Source organism: Aedes aegypti, chromosome 3 (assembly GCF_002204515.2).
Source record: "Aedes aegypti strain LVP_AGWG chromosome 3, AaegL5.0 Primary Assembly, whole genome shotgun sequence".
In the NCBI taxonomy this organism is placed as follows: domain Eukaryota; kingdom Metazoa; phylum Arthropoda; class Insecta; order Diptera; family Culicidae; genus Aedes; species Aedes aegypti.
Window position 1 is genome coordinate 246,542,757 of NC_035109.1, and position 14,956 is coordinate 246,557,712.

The following is a 14,956-nucleotide window of genomic DNA, read 5'->3' on the forward strand; positions in this document are numbered from 1 at the left end:
CGACATCTGTTTCAACAAATAAATCAGAAGATGAGTACATCCAGAAGGTCAACATCGAACGCTTCAACGAAGGGATAGCTGGAATAAAAGTGACTCCGATTAAATGGACGAAGATGGGTTACGTCAATTATCCCGAGAAAAAATACCGTGAAATCAACGAAGCTGTACGAAGAAACCTCTTCAAATTAGGACCTGAGGATGTGGAAAATACAGACTACGATGAGGTAATTATGAATATGAAGGAAAGGTTCTCGAATCTTGCCACGACAAGGAAAGAAAAATTATTGATTTTGTCGATGCTGTCAAGCTCGTGGTCTATTCAAGACGCCATTGATGAGTTCAAAACCAAAAATAACTGTCTTGCAACCAAAAATGCTAGGTCGAGTACTTCATTAACAGATGAGACAAAAGAAAAAATAATTCAATATTTTGAAGACGATGAAGTAAGTAGAGCTATGCCTGGCCAAAAAGATTATGTATCTGTAAAAAAAGATGGAAAGCGTCAAGCAATCCAAAAACGGTTAATGATGACTACTTTGAAAGAGCGTATACACGCTTCAAGGAAATTAACGAAAATATTAAGGTAGGTTTTTCCTCATTTGCAAGCCTTCGTCCAAGGCAATGCAAGCTTCTATCCAATTCAGGAACACATAATGTTTGTGTGTGCACAACACACGAAAATATTAACCTAATCTTACATAGTTTGAAAAGAATCAATTTATTAAAGGATCTTAAAATGTTAACTGGTAGTCTTTTGTGTGAAAATACAACATCAAATTGCTATCTACGATCTTGTTCGGATTGTCCAGATTCTTCATCATTGGAAAATACTTTATTCGCTGAGTTTGAAGAAAATTATGTTGATCAGTTATCATTTGAGCAATGGGTGACCACGGATAGGTGTGACCTAGAAACTATTGTAAAACCTGTAGATGAGTTTGTGTCATTTTTTTGCTTGAAATTAGAAAGTTTAATTCCTCACGACTTTATTAAAACAGAGCAATCCCGCTTTTTAAAAAATACGAAAAATACATTACAAGATGGTGAATTTTTAGTCATGTGTGATTTTTCTGAAAACTATAGCTTTGTATTGCAAGATGAAGTGCAGTCCCATCACTGGAACGTACAACAAGCTACAATTCATCTATTCGTTATTTATTTCAATGGAAGTACGCAAAATGGAACATTTTAGTTTTATTGTAATTTCCGAAGATTTAAGACACGACTCAGTATCTGTAAATTTGTTCATTGCCAAAATGATTAACTTTTTACGCGTTGATAAGGATAAAGAAATCAGAAAGATATATTTCATGTCTGATGGAGCAGCATCGCAGTACAAAAACCGTAAGAATTTTTCGAGCCTATGTCAATTTAAATCAAATTACGGAATTGATGCAGAATGGCATTTCTTTGCTACGTCACATGGCAAAGGTCCTTGTGATGCTATTGGAGGAACCATAAAGCGCATGGCCACAAGAGCAAGTTTAGCCAAAGAACGTGAGCATCCAATTAAAACTGCAAAAGAACTATTTCAGGGTGTCTAATCATTTACAGAAATGAAATTCCCTGAGATTTCCAGGTTTTAAAAAATAATTCCAGGATGAGCAAATCCCTCAAAATACCCAAATAGTCAATTTTAGTTGGCAAAAAACTTTTTTTAAATGAAAAGTATCCTTGAAAATAAATTTATTGAACAATAAATTTCAAAGTATTTTTCGCTTAAAAAAAAGCAATTATCGGTTTTGTTTTTAGTATATACAGGAAAAAGGCGATTTTTATTTAAGGTGAAGATGAATCGAAGCCAAACCTCAAATTTTCAAGAGCACGAATCTGGAGAACCTAACATCCGTTTAAGCCAGGCCTGCCCAACCTTTTCGAGCCGCGGGCCACATTCCAGCAATAATATTGTACGGCGGGCCAAAAAAAATCCATTTTTAATCATAATTATTTTGGAAAATAAATTTGAAATAACTGTTTTTGAGCATCCTACTATAAGGATTCAGTAAGAATTTTTAGTATTCTATCAAGATCTTGCGAAGGAGTTGTGTTTTAAGATTATGTTAGTATTTAGGTCAAGAAGCACTGAAAATCCTGAACTCAATTTTATATTAGAATCGTGTTAAAGACGTTACAGTAAAAACTCGTTATAACGACAACTGTTTTTGTGACAAATCTCTTTATAGCGACATTTCCAATAATATCTTCAAATTTCCATTGTAATTTTATCATTTGTAGCGACATTTCTATGTTTCCACCGTTCTCTATTATGACATTCGAGATGTATTTGGTAGTCACTCAGTATAACGCCATTTTTGTGCCTTTTTTATTATTTTAGTAAAATTCTGATCATTTTATTCCTCCATGCTCTATAACGACATCTAACTTCTTTATGACGACGTCATTTATAACGACATCTCATCAACGGCGATCCCTTGCGATGCCGCTATAACGAGCATCGACTGTATAAGAATCCTACTCAGAATGTTGTAACAATTCCGCCAACCATTATTTAACAATTTTGCCTAGGGTTATGAAGGAATTCATTTTTTAACAATTTAACACAGAATCTCCATTCTATAATCCTGTTATGGATCCTGCGAAATATTTGTCCAGGATTGTATATAAATCCTGTTAAGAATTCGATCCACACAGGATTTAGTGGAAAAACTTGGTTTAGAAGCTTTTGAAAAATTCTGCTGATAATTTAGTGAGAGTTTTTTGTAACTCAATGTACAGGATTTTGTAAGAATTAATTCTTTGCGTCGATATTCTGTTCGACTAATTTAGCTTATTCCCATCATATTTCATTTAAGATCGATTGAAGTTCAGTCTCGCCTATCAAATATCAAAGAAAGTCGTGATAAAGTGTTGTATAAATTTCAATAAAATTATTGTAATTATTAGAGAGTATGATATCTCATTATGAACCTCAAACAATCTTGATACACAACTCCTTTGCAAGATCTTTATATAATACTAAGTGAAATTCTTACTGAATCCTTACAAGGATGCTCAAAAACAATTATCTCATTTTTTCCAAAATAATTTTGGTCATTTTTTTCCTTTTCGCATTTATACGTAGAATAATTTCAACGCTTATTAACTTCAAAGAAGAGTCCTACCATATGTTATAGTATTAACAACAACTAATTAATCACGAGTTGAAAAAGGTGCATCAGTTGTTCCATGTGTCCGTCAAGAAATCCGCAAAAGTTGGGACAAAAAATTGCGATAGCGCTAGGTTTATTGCTTTGTTTGCGTTTGTTTCGGTGACAATTTGATTTACTGAGTATTAGCAAAATATAATATCAAGTAAATTTAGAAGATTTAAATACTAATTGAGTCATCATATTAGTTGAAATATTAGCGTGAAATTCAATCGAAACTTTAAACAATGATGCTTGGTATGTTCTAACTTCAAGTAACAGATCAGTCTGCGGACCAGATATGAGAATCGTCTTCAAGCTCAAAACCGCACAAAATGACGTCGCGGGCCGGATGCGGCCCGCGGGCCGTACGTTGGGCAGCCCTGGTTTAAGCTGAAAACATAATCGATTGGTCACTAGCTGGTAGTGACCAATCGATTAAGTTTTCAGCTCAAACGGGTGTTTGGTTCTCCAGATTCGTGCCCTTGAAAATTTGAAGTTTGGCTTTGATTCATTTCCACCTTAACTGCCACGAAAATCAAGAATGTTTACAAATGATGTGAAAGTGCCTTAAATCATCAGTCATAAAAAAATAGTCTATTCGATTTAAAGGAAAAAATATTATTTCCCTTAAAATGGAATTCAGGATTTCTGGAGAGCGTTTCGGTATTTTTTCTTCTTTGGGGAAATCAGGGTTAGTAGTATGACCGTGTTACAAATAAAAGCTTTATAGACCTAAGGCCCTGTTTGGAATTTCTTATGACATTACGACAAGTATAACAGCTCGATTTAGTATAGATTTCTTTCACATATTACTCCGCAGATCTCTTCATGAGTTTGTTTTGAGATTTGTCACGAACTTTCTAAGTAATTGTTCCATGAATCTTGTTTTATATATCTTCAATAATTCAATCTGGATTTATTCCAAGGATAATCACATCAGGAATCATCCATCCAAAAGAATATTCCATTGATTTCCCTAGGAATTCCTCCAGCATTCCCGGTTAGAGCATCTTCAAGAATGCAAAATTCCTTTTTTTTTTAAACATTCCTTAAAGAAGTCTTTAAATATTTTTTCATCCAGCGAAACATAAAAAAATTTTTTTAGATGTTTTGGAGAAAAAATTAAAAAAATCTGCGATGGATTTCAAAAGAAAATTCTAGAGTAACCTCAGATGAAGCTTATGTGAGTTCTAAGTACTCCTTGAAGAATTCTTACGAGCGTGTCTGGAAAACCTCCTAATTTATTGATAAAATTCATCCTAAAACATTTAAAACATAAATTAGAATCTTCAAATAATGTCCTACAAGACGTTTTGAAGCAAATCGGACCGAATCCCTGAATTTTGACTAAAGTTTTGAATAATCCATGGATATTTTATTTGAAAAATTATTAGAGAAGTGTTTGAACCGCAGCAAAAATATTTTGATGATATGCTGGAGACATTCCAAGATAAGTTTCTGGAGCAACTTAATCCTATGTCAAATTTATCGAGGAATTCTTCGAGAAGTTTATATTAGATATCATCGAATAATGTCTGAAGGATTTTTGGAGCAATTCCTGAGAGTAATAGTAGATGAATATTTGAAAAAATCCTTATGAAAATGCCTGGAATAAATGAAAAAAACGGCTTAGGAATTATTTTAGGATTTTGTAGGAAAATGTCGGAATATTTTTTTTCCAAAAACTCTGGAATAAACTTTTGAGGAAGCACTCTAACGCTCTAGAATTTTTGGACCAAATTCTGAAGAAATGCCTCTAAGCATCCATTGAAATCGCTGGTAGTATCTGGGGAGACAGTTCGGAAAGTACTCAAGAAGAAATCACTGGAAAAATTATTAGAATGACTGAAGCATTTCTCGCGAGAATCAAGAACTTGTGGATTAGTCGCCTAAAAGCCTAATAGTTATAATATAATTTTGCATCAGAATTCACTGCAAGCAGATTAAAAAGGGATTTTAGAGATATTTTTTATTAAAATAGACTTTAGAGACCATAACCAAAAATAGAGACTTACACAGTAATCTAGACTCTAAAAGAAAATTTGCTTACTTGAGAAATGTAATATTTTTCGTGTATATTGTAATTTTTGATCTTTCCTTACAAAGTTTATTATTTTGGTATAAAAGACAAAAAAACATTTTTGTAATTTTTTTTTGATTTTTTTTCAACTTATCAACTGCTTATGAACGACACCTAATTGGAGCTGTACTTGCCTTTACCAATTTGCTAATCTTAAGTGTCCTTGTCTAAATATGTTTTACGCTGATTAATTAAAAATCGTTGAAAAGACTGAACATGTCAACTAGCGTTTTTATAGCGGCGCAGCCGAAAATTTTTTAAATTGAGGACATTTTTTGTCACAAAAACGACATTTTATACCATCTATTACTGTTTCAAAATAATTTCCCTGAGTGGAGCCGAAATTCCCTGAGAATTCCAGGTTTTTCCAGGTTGAATAAAATTCCCTGATAATTCCAGGTTTTCCAGGTTTTTCCAGGTAGTAGACACCCTGTATTTGATTGGGCGAATCGCAGAAAAGAAGAAGATTTAACAAAATTATCATTTTGTTTTACTACTACTGAAGAGTACGAATTAACGGCATCAGAGCTCAGCGAGCAATATAATAACGCGAAAACGATCCAAGGAACCCAAAAATTTCACTGTTTCATTCCATTGTCAGAAAATAAAATTAAAGCAAAACTATACTCGAACTGTACTGATAATGATGCAAAAGTGTTCGATATTGTAAAAAAATTGAATAACAATAAATAAATAAATAAGTATTAATAAAATGTTTTCATGATCTCATAACGCATACCCAAATCCAAAACTTTTAAAGTTTATATATAACATTTAGAAACTCATCGATCATACTCTAAAAAAAAATATCCTGGTAAAAAAAAAAAATATTTTCGTGTAATCTGTTAATTTATTTTAATTTATACATATATACATATACATATAATATTTATACATATACATAATATTTATACATAAAATATACATAATACTAATGAATACATGAAAACGACTTGTTTAATTCACGCAAGGCACTTAACAATAAAATCAGCAACAAACTGCGGTTCCCGTAATAATTTACACCGAAAATTTTTTTTTTTCTACTATTACTATTTTTTCTGGTATTCCGATAGGGTTTTGAGATATTTGAGTTTTTGTGTCAAAAATTATGTTTTTTAATGCAAAAAAAAATTTTTTTACTGTGTGTATTTTTTTTTTGGAATCTTTATTTAGTTGTCTAACTTTGTTTCTTTAGTTGTCTAACAATCGAACGAACCGTTTTTGCTGTGCAGCTTTTTAAATATTTTTGAACCATTTTCACATACACCCTTTTGAAAAGTTAGTCGTGACTCAACTTGAAGATTTGATATCGGAAAATGACGATTTAGATGGAACTGGAAAACTGTGCAAAGTTTCAGCTCAATAGAAAAAAATGAATTAAAAAATTTACCAAATTTTGGTGCTGTTGCTTGGAATCACTCTAGGGCGTTGCATACCTCTAGGCGTTTAAAGTTATATGGAAATTTTTGACTTAGATTACAAAAATGGTCCCAGTTTGTAAAAAGGCCGAAAAGCAACTGAGCGAAAACTGAGAGATTTGTGACCATATTCAAGTTCTATGATAACTAGGCTGTCAAAAATAAGTGACCAACTATTCAAAACTACATCAAATAGTGATCGTAGTACAGATTGTTTGTAAGCGTTTCGAAAATGCTAAAATGGTATAAATTTTTAATATTCGTATATAAAGCCTCAAATGTTCTCGACCCAAAAGAAAACAGCTTTTACATGAAGTGCCATACTAATATTTTATAGTTTTGCATCCGTTTTGCTTAACTGATATACACTTTTTTTCGTTTAGTATGTGGTGAGTAACGCACTATCAAAGTTACCCGCATTATGAAAGATACCCCGTTTTACGGTACATGATCTTTTAGGAATGTTACGCATCCTTTATCCTGGAATACTTCACTCATGGGTCTACAAAAGTGTGACTTCGAAAATGCAAACCAGAGGGAAAGAGGAGAGGGTTAGAAATCACAAAAAATGGACGTAGTTTTTAAACCTCCTTCTTCTTTCTGGTCTTGCGTCCCAACTGGGACAAAGCCTGCTTCTAAGCTTAGTGCACTTCCTATGTTATTAACTGAGAGCTTTCTTTACCAAATAATCATTTTTGCATTTGTATATCGTGTGACAGGTGCGATGATACTCTATATGCCCAGGGAAGTCAAGAAAATTTTCGTTTCGAAAAGATCCTCGACTGGTGGGATTCGAGCCCACGGCCCTCAGCTTGGTCTTGCTCGGAGATTAAATCCTGAGAAAATTGAGAGTGTCGCTCTCTGCAACAGTCATGATTTGTAGCACATCATGTGAGCCTGTTTATCGAATACTGCTAAATCTCAGATTAGATCGGGGGGAAAGCAATGCATAATAAAAACCCCTCTAAACAAGCTTCAAACTTAGGGGCACTATTGCTATCGGATAATCCGGGATTGTTTATTGTACCAGTAAAACAAAACGCCTATCTCTAACGGTGAAAAAGCTAGAAACATTTTATTTTTTCAAAGATTCCACTAGGATTCTGCCCTAAGATTCTTTCAAAATTGAAAAACAGTGAAGTGTTTGCGACTGGAAAAAATCATAAGAGTCAAATAGTCGATTCACTCTTGAGAGTGAGTCACCCAGTATTCGGTCCCAAGATTAGACCAATTTGCCCACCTATTAAGCTAAACTTAATAAATTTATGTAGGATTTTCAGTAGAAATGTCTTTTTTGTTTACCAATTCATCCTACCAGACATTCCCTTACTGATATCTCTACATTTTTTTTCAACTCTTTAAACAGTAATATTTTAGAAGTCTTTCACATTTTTTTTTTATTTTTCTCCAAGGATTTTTGAATGATCGTTCAGGATTTCTGTTGTTTTGTATATACCGTTTTGATTCATATTACGGACACTTAAGGCCTCAGTGAAGTTTGACTCATCAGAAAGCATAATAAATGAATTATTCTGTATGATTCCTCCACGTTATCGAACCTTCAAAACTATCAACTTTCGAATGGTGGAAGAAGATGTTGATTCCGCAACATGAATTATTTTAAATTAATAGAAATGTGTAGTCTTTTCATGATTTTTATTCCGGACGCTTACTTACTTTTGCTTCATATTCCGGACACTTTGATTCGTATTCCGGACAGCTCATGAAAATCATAGATGAAAAAGGCAAATAATTTATTGAGATTGGCAAACTACTAAAGAGGCGTCTGAGGCAGCTGAACATTACAAACTTCCATAGATATATATGGAAAATGTTGACTAAAACGAGCATCGAAAGTGAGAACTTTTGAACAGCAACAATTGAAACATTTCGTGTGATATGTTTCCCATACAAAGTACAGTGTCCGAAATTTGAAGCTGTCCGTAATATGAATCAAAACGGTAAATATTCCTAAACTGAAATAGAACTTCCAGAAATTACAAAAAGAATTTCTTGTACATCCTCTCAAATAATTTTTGGTGGATTATTGAAATTATTATTATTTTTCGACAGAATTCAACAGAAATTTCTGATAAAATTTGGACAAAAAACACATAGAGAAATAGTGTGACGGTTTTAGAGGATTTACGAGCTGATTTTCTAATGGATTATATGAAGTTCGTTAACGGTTTTCCAAATTGATTGGTGTTCGGACTAAATGTTTTTTTTGGCCTAGTAACGATTAGACAAGGACTCTAACAATTCTAATCTTTCCGATGCAATTTTGATATAGATGTTTCATCATATAGAAGTCCCAATATAGGGGCCCAGATAGCCGTAGCGGTAAACGCGCAGCTATTCAGCATGATCAAGCTGAGGGTCGTGGGTTCGAATCCCACCGGTCGAGGATCTTTTCGGGTTGGAAATTTTCTCGACTTCCCAGGGCATAGAGTATCTTCGTACCTGCCACACGATATACGCATGCAAAAATGGTCATTGGCATAGAAAGCTCTCAGTTAATAACTGTGGAAGTGCTCATAATAACACTAAGCTGAGAAGCAGGCTCTGTCCCAGTGGGGACGTAACGCCAGAAAAGAAGAAGAAGAAGTCCCAATATAACGAAAAATAATGCAAATAAATTGTTTTTCGGAAAGCTAGTAGAACGTTTTCCTCAAATCATTAGAAAGCAATAATTGGTCCATTCTAACTAAACACCGACCAATCAGCTGCACTTACACAAGAACCAGATGAACGCTTGAGATTAAAATACACTCTTAGTGTATAAGGCGGCATCCATAAATTACGTAACGCTCTAGGGGGAGGGGGGGAGTAGGCTCAAGCGTTACGGCTCATACAAAAATTTAAAATTATTCATACAAAAAGCGTTACGGAGGGGGGGGAGGGGGTCAAAAATTTCAAATTTTAGTGTTACGTAATTAATGGACGCTGCCTAAGTAGTGATCTCCTATTTAAGGCAACAATTGCGCCTACCACGTCAGAAACATTTAAAACTCGCCCACAGTAGACCGGATATACCCCTGCATCTACGTCAGTTCATGTGCGAAGGTATAGGGATAAAGTAATTTTATGGCAGAGAGGCTTGCTGTTGGTTAGCAGACTGCATATGTATCCGGCGTAAGGAAAGGCGTGCTAAAATGATGGAAGAATGGAAGCGTAGAGAAACAGTTTCTTGTTCGTCTCTGGTTCTAGCGTTTGCTAATGAAAAGCTAATGGTAGATAGAAGCAAGCGTAAGATACAACTACAAAGTTCGAGGAAAGGGACAGGCCTGGGATTGAACCCATGACCATCTGCTTGTGAAACAGATGCGGTAGAACACCTACCCACAGCGTTTTTTGCCGATTTCGTTATCCATTGATTTTAGTAAAAAAGTTTGTTCAGAGAAGTTTTTTGATTTGTAAAAGCGTTTCTTTTGGCACAAATGTTAGAAAAAAAGTGATTTTCAAATTTTGATTTCAGGGGCCATTTTGAGATAAAGTTACATATCTTGTAAAGTAAAAGAGATAAATATTTGGTGTCTTCGACAAAGTGTCTTGAATTAATATGTGCTACAACTTTGCCGAAAACATCACCCGTCTGTCTCAAACAGGTAAAAATATAATATGTTTTATCTCACTTTTAGGTGATTTAATAACCTGGCCGCTGCTGCCAAAAGAAGCGCTTATACAAATCAAGAAACTTCTTTGAACAAACTTTTTAGACGCTATTTCAATCACGAAACTGGCAAAAAATCGCTGTGCAACCCCGTCGATTGTGTTTGTTGAAGAATTGGCGTTGGTTGTTTGAACCATTTTTTTGAATATTCTCAGCATTAATAAAAAAAGAAATTTCAGACAGGAATAAAGAAAATATCGAATGTATTCTCAGGATTCCTTTTTTTACCCAATATGGTTGAATGAATATTGAATAAAAAAAAACAAGAAATCCTGAAATACATTCGATATTTTTTTTTATTCCTAGCTATATCTATACTATCAAAATTTGGTTTTCAGCTACCCCTACATAAATTCGTTCAGTAATTTGACCTAAGATTATTCATTGGAAATGATTCAAAATTAATCCAAGATTGTTTTAGAAATTTCTTCAAAAATCCAAAAGGTTATCGGTGATATTAGCCGGAACTCTAATTATCATCGAATCAAGATTCTGTATTTCACGTAAAGAAACATTTGAAAAATCAATGTTTGCATGAAAGATATATCCTAGAAATATGCAAATATTATTCAAAAATTATACTAATGCGAAAGAGCTTTCCATGATCAGTAACTTTGCTCAAAAATAAGATTCTTACATCACTCTGCTAATATACCAATTCAAAACTAATGAAAAAGCCTAATTTCACAAACAACAAAAGCTGAAATTAAGCTTTCATATTGGCAAACAGTTCATATGCAATAGAACTGTTCTAATACAATGTATTAAATTTTGATGACAAAAATATATGCTATGGGAGTATGAATGAGTGTCTGTTTTACCCACCATGTTCATTATGACCGTTATCTCCCTAATTTAATAATTTAATAGTTAGAGTGCAGTTGAGAATCACTGTCCAAATAACTGATATATATGGACATTGACATTGATTTTAACAACTTAGTTGAATTTTTGTTAACATCTGAATACTGAAAAAACGTACGGAAGCACGGAAAAAGTATCATAAGAACGCTTCACATTTTATTCAAGATTATTAAGAGTGATTAAGGTGAATCGAACCCATACCTTAATTTTCTATGACCATTCAGACGATCAAGTTGAAAACTTGATTGCTCGCTGTTGGTGACCAATGGATAATGTTTTTAACTGAAATCGAATCTTCGATTCATCTTTACCTTAAGCGTCCGTCATGTGAATTAAAAGCGGTATCTACATTAGAATTAAATATCTGAATGCTTGAGAGCTTGGAGTAACTTATCCCCATGACATAAACTTATATGTAGTTTACAAAAGAAGGAAACATCAACCAGCATTTTTTGGTTTTCGCAAATCCGAGGTGCGTGCAGATCTTCAACTATTCTGGCGTATCCAATGCTCTCTATACCCGTGTGTCTACAAAAGCGTTTCAGACATGAACAGAGTGACAAGAATAAATCAAACAGCTCGAATTTGTAAACATCGCTAAATGGGTTAACTGTTCGTAACACGCTATGAATTGTGATTTATGGCAGCTGTGCCATGTTTCGCGTTAGAACAAAAGAAATAAAACATGTAGGTCCTGCAGAGAGCGTTGGGAAACTCTGTGGAATGCCAATAGTATCTGTAAACATTGTTTGTCAAAATTTAAATTGTTCATTTGATATTGATTACCCCTCAGGGTCATTTTACATGACCTACATTAGGTATACTTAGTATAATCTTATATCTCTTAATAATTAATTTGTATTTGTATTTATATAATATGTTTAATCCCTCGAAAGATGGATATTAATTTTTCATCTTTTTATCTGTTTGAACTGCAAACAATTATTATGCAGACATATACAAACTATCTTTTCATCGTTAAAACGAAAGATCAATCAATGGTTTGGAACTGAAATCCATTTACACTTACTTTGTATCATTTTTCAGCCCAAATTGGTTATTCTTCGCGTGATAGATTGCTTTTTGCTGATATCTGCAATCAATCACTAACCCGCTGTTTTTTCCCTTTCCAGCTACGATGGTTCTGGCAACGGTCTAGGTGAGCCCCCATACCGGGGGCATCACGGTAGCCCACACTCGTCACCGTCACGCTATTCCTACAACAACACTGCCAAAACCAGCATCCAGCATTGGCGGACGTCCAGTGCCGGTGCATCGGACTTCAAGCGTAACTCCCGACTTCGCAGCTCGACCAGTGCCGTTCCAGGAGGAGGCGCCGGCGGAGGAAGCAGTTCCAGCACCAGCAGCACCGGTTCCAACATGGTCGACCTCAACATACCGCGTGGCCACTCGCCACACTTTAGTCCTTCGAGGCAAACCAGTGAGTATTTAAATGTGTGCATTAGGGTGTCCTAGAAAAAAAAATCAATGTTCGAATATCGTAGTGATCAAACCTAGCATGAAATAGGTATAGCATTTATAGTAGATATGTAGAACAAATTAACTTTCCAAAAATTCGTTTAGATATTCCTCCAGTTTAATTTATGAAAGTTAGTATTTTTTATGAAAATTGTTCTATCTTGAGGTTTTGTGCAAATGCGCAAATGTTTTTAAGAACTACACAATAAATTTGTTTACAATCTTCGGCTGTGCGAATCTCGGTTTTTAGTTTAAATCAAGAGCCAGCTTACAAATTGCCCGATTTCAAGGTTGATTTCAGCAATTATATGGTAAAATTAAATGGTAAATACTAGTTGTAGGAGTTCATTGCATATATGGAAGAGGCAAATTCAGTAGAGAAGGCATTTTTTTATCTCAAACATATTTTGTTTTATGGTGATCAATTTCACCCCAAAGTAAAACTTTCATTTTTGGATTTTAAAGGGAAATTTTTTGAATTGTTGAATATTATTCTATCAATTTCGTAGACTGAAAAAGATTAGCGAAATATTGATTTGGCCGAAATGATTTTGACAAGATCAGAAGGTTCTAAATAGCTAATCAATTTGCCCATGGATTACGGTATAGATTTTATTGATTAGATATATATTTGAATTGATTTTTTCTGGCTCACCCTAGTACAACATAATCCGCAAAGGTAACCAAAACCGATGCGATAATATCGATTTCATTCATCAAACCGAAACCAAACCCGAATCCAATCCCATAACCAAAACGGTCACGTTGGATCTCCACCCCGATTATTCCACACGCCCCGCACCGAGAGCGGCATTCAAATGGAAGCGCGCGAAGAAACTTGATGCGCATTTATCTTGCGGTCGAATTGATGCGGGTATTGATCGGAGGCACTTTACCACAAAAAAAAGATACGTGCCCCTGAAAAGGTGCTGTTTTGCTTGTAGTTAATTTAATCTCTAGTGTTATCGCATGGAATGTTGATCCAAATGTGGATTAAACAGTGACAAGCATTTGGATGATACATTTTGGGAATCGGCAATCGAATTGCGTTAAATTAATGTATACCATTACTCCATAGTTTTTCATAATACTGGGCACAATCAAGATAACATACATAACATAGCCATATGCGTGGTTGGTAATGAAAAACGTTTTCTTCCAGATTTATTCGGAAGGATCTATAAACATATAAATATTCAGCACAAAACCATATGATCCTGGCTTTGGAAGAATATTAACACCCCCCCCCCCCCCCTCCTCCTAACATACTCCCTCCCTGATTAGCTTAAATCCCTTTGATTTTGGTGCTCTAGTGAACATTCGTTTATTCAATAAAAATTAAATTAAACATTAAATTCTTGTTCTTGTTTCTGCGTAACGTTCCAACCGGAATAGAGCCTGATTCTAGCTTGTGTTCTCATGAGAACTTCTACAGTCATTTACTGTGAGCTTCCTTTGACATTTTGAAAAGGTTCTGATAGAGCTCCAGAAATACCTTCAGCAATTCCTCCAGGAGTTCCTCAGCGATTCGACAAGATATTAATCCAAGGATTTCTGCAAGGATATATCTACAGGGATTTTTTCAGAGATTTCGCAAGGAGTTCTTGCAGGAATGTCTCCACAAAAACCTATAGTCAAATTTTTTCTGGGATTCTTTCAAGAATTTATCCAAGAATTTCTTCAGGATCCGTTTCAGGAACTCTTCCAGGAATACTCTGAAATTACTCCGGAGATTCTTTCAGGAATTTTTAAAGCAATTTCTTCGGGTATTCCTTCAGAATTCCAGAATATTATCTAAGGATTTGTCCAGCAAAACCTTTGCAAGGATTCTTGCAGAAATATCTTCAAGGCTTCCTCCAGGAGTTACACAAAGACTATCTCTTCAAGGATTACTCCAGATATTTCTCTAGTTATTTCTCCAGAATTTCTTCCGACGGGGCTGTCCTCTCGAGGTTCGTCCAGGAATTGTTCCGCAGATTTCTTCCGGGATACCTCCACGGGTCGCTCTAGGGATTCTACCCGGAAATCCTCCCAGGATTTCATCACTGCTTCCTCCAGGTATTTTACAACTCACGAATTCCTCCATAAATTCTCTAGAATTGCACCATGACTTACTCCAAGGATTTCTACAGATGATCCTCTAAAGATTCCAAGGAATTTCCCAGAGATTCGTTCAGGGCCTCTAAAAATCCTCCGATAATTCCTCCAAGAGTTCCTCTTGAAATGCCTCTAAAGGTTCTACAATGAATTCCTGCAGGAATTTTATCAGAAATTATTCTGACGGGACGTTTTT

At 34.7% G+C, this 14,956-nt stretch overlaps 1 protein-coding gene across 11 annotated transcripts in view; it reads left to right on the forward strand.

The window, feature by feature from the left end:
• Window positions 1-14,956, forward strand: part of LOC5565233 (focal adhesion kinase 1) — a 322,375-nt gene that overhangs the window by 273,881 nt on the left and 33,538 nt on the right. For all 11 annotated transcript variants that reach the window (XM_021849317.1, XM_021849314.1, XM_021849315.1 and 8 more), the window contains one exon: window positions 12,318-12,625. In XM_021849317.1, coding sequence (XP_021705009.1) covers window positions 12,565-12,625 — 61 coding nt within the window. In that variant the 5' untranslated portion in view covers window positions 12,318-12,564. The remainder of the gene's footprint in view (window positions 1-12,317; window positions 12,626-14,956) is intronic.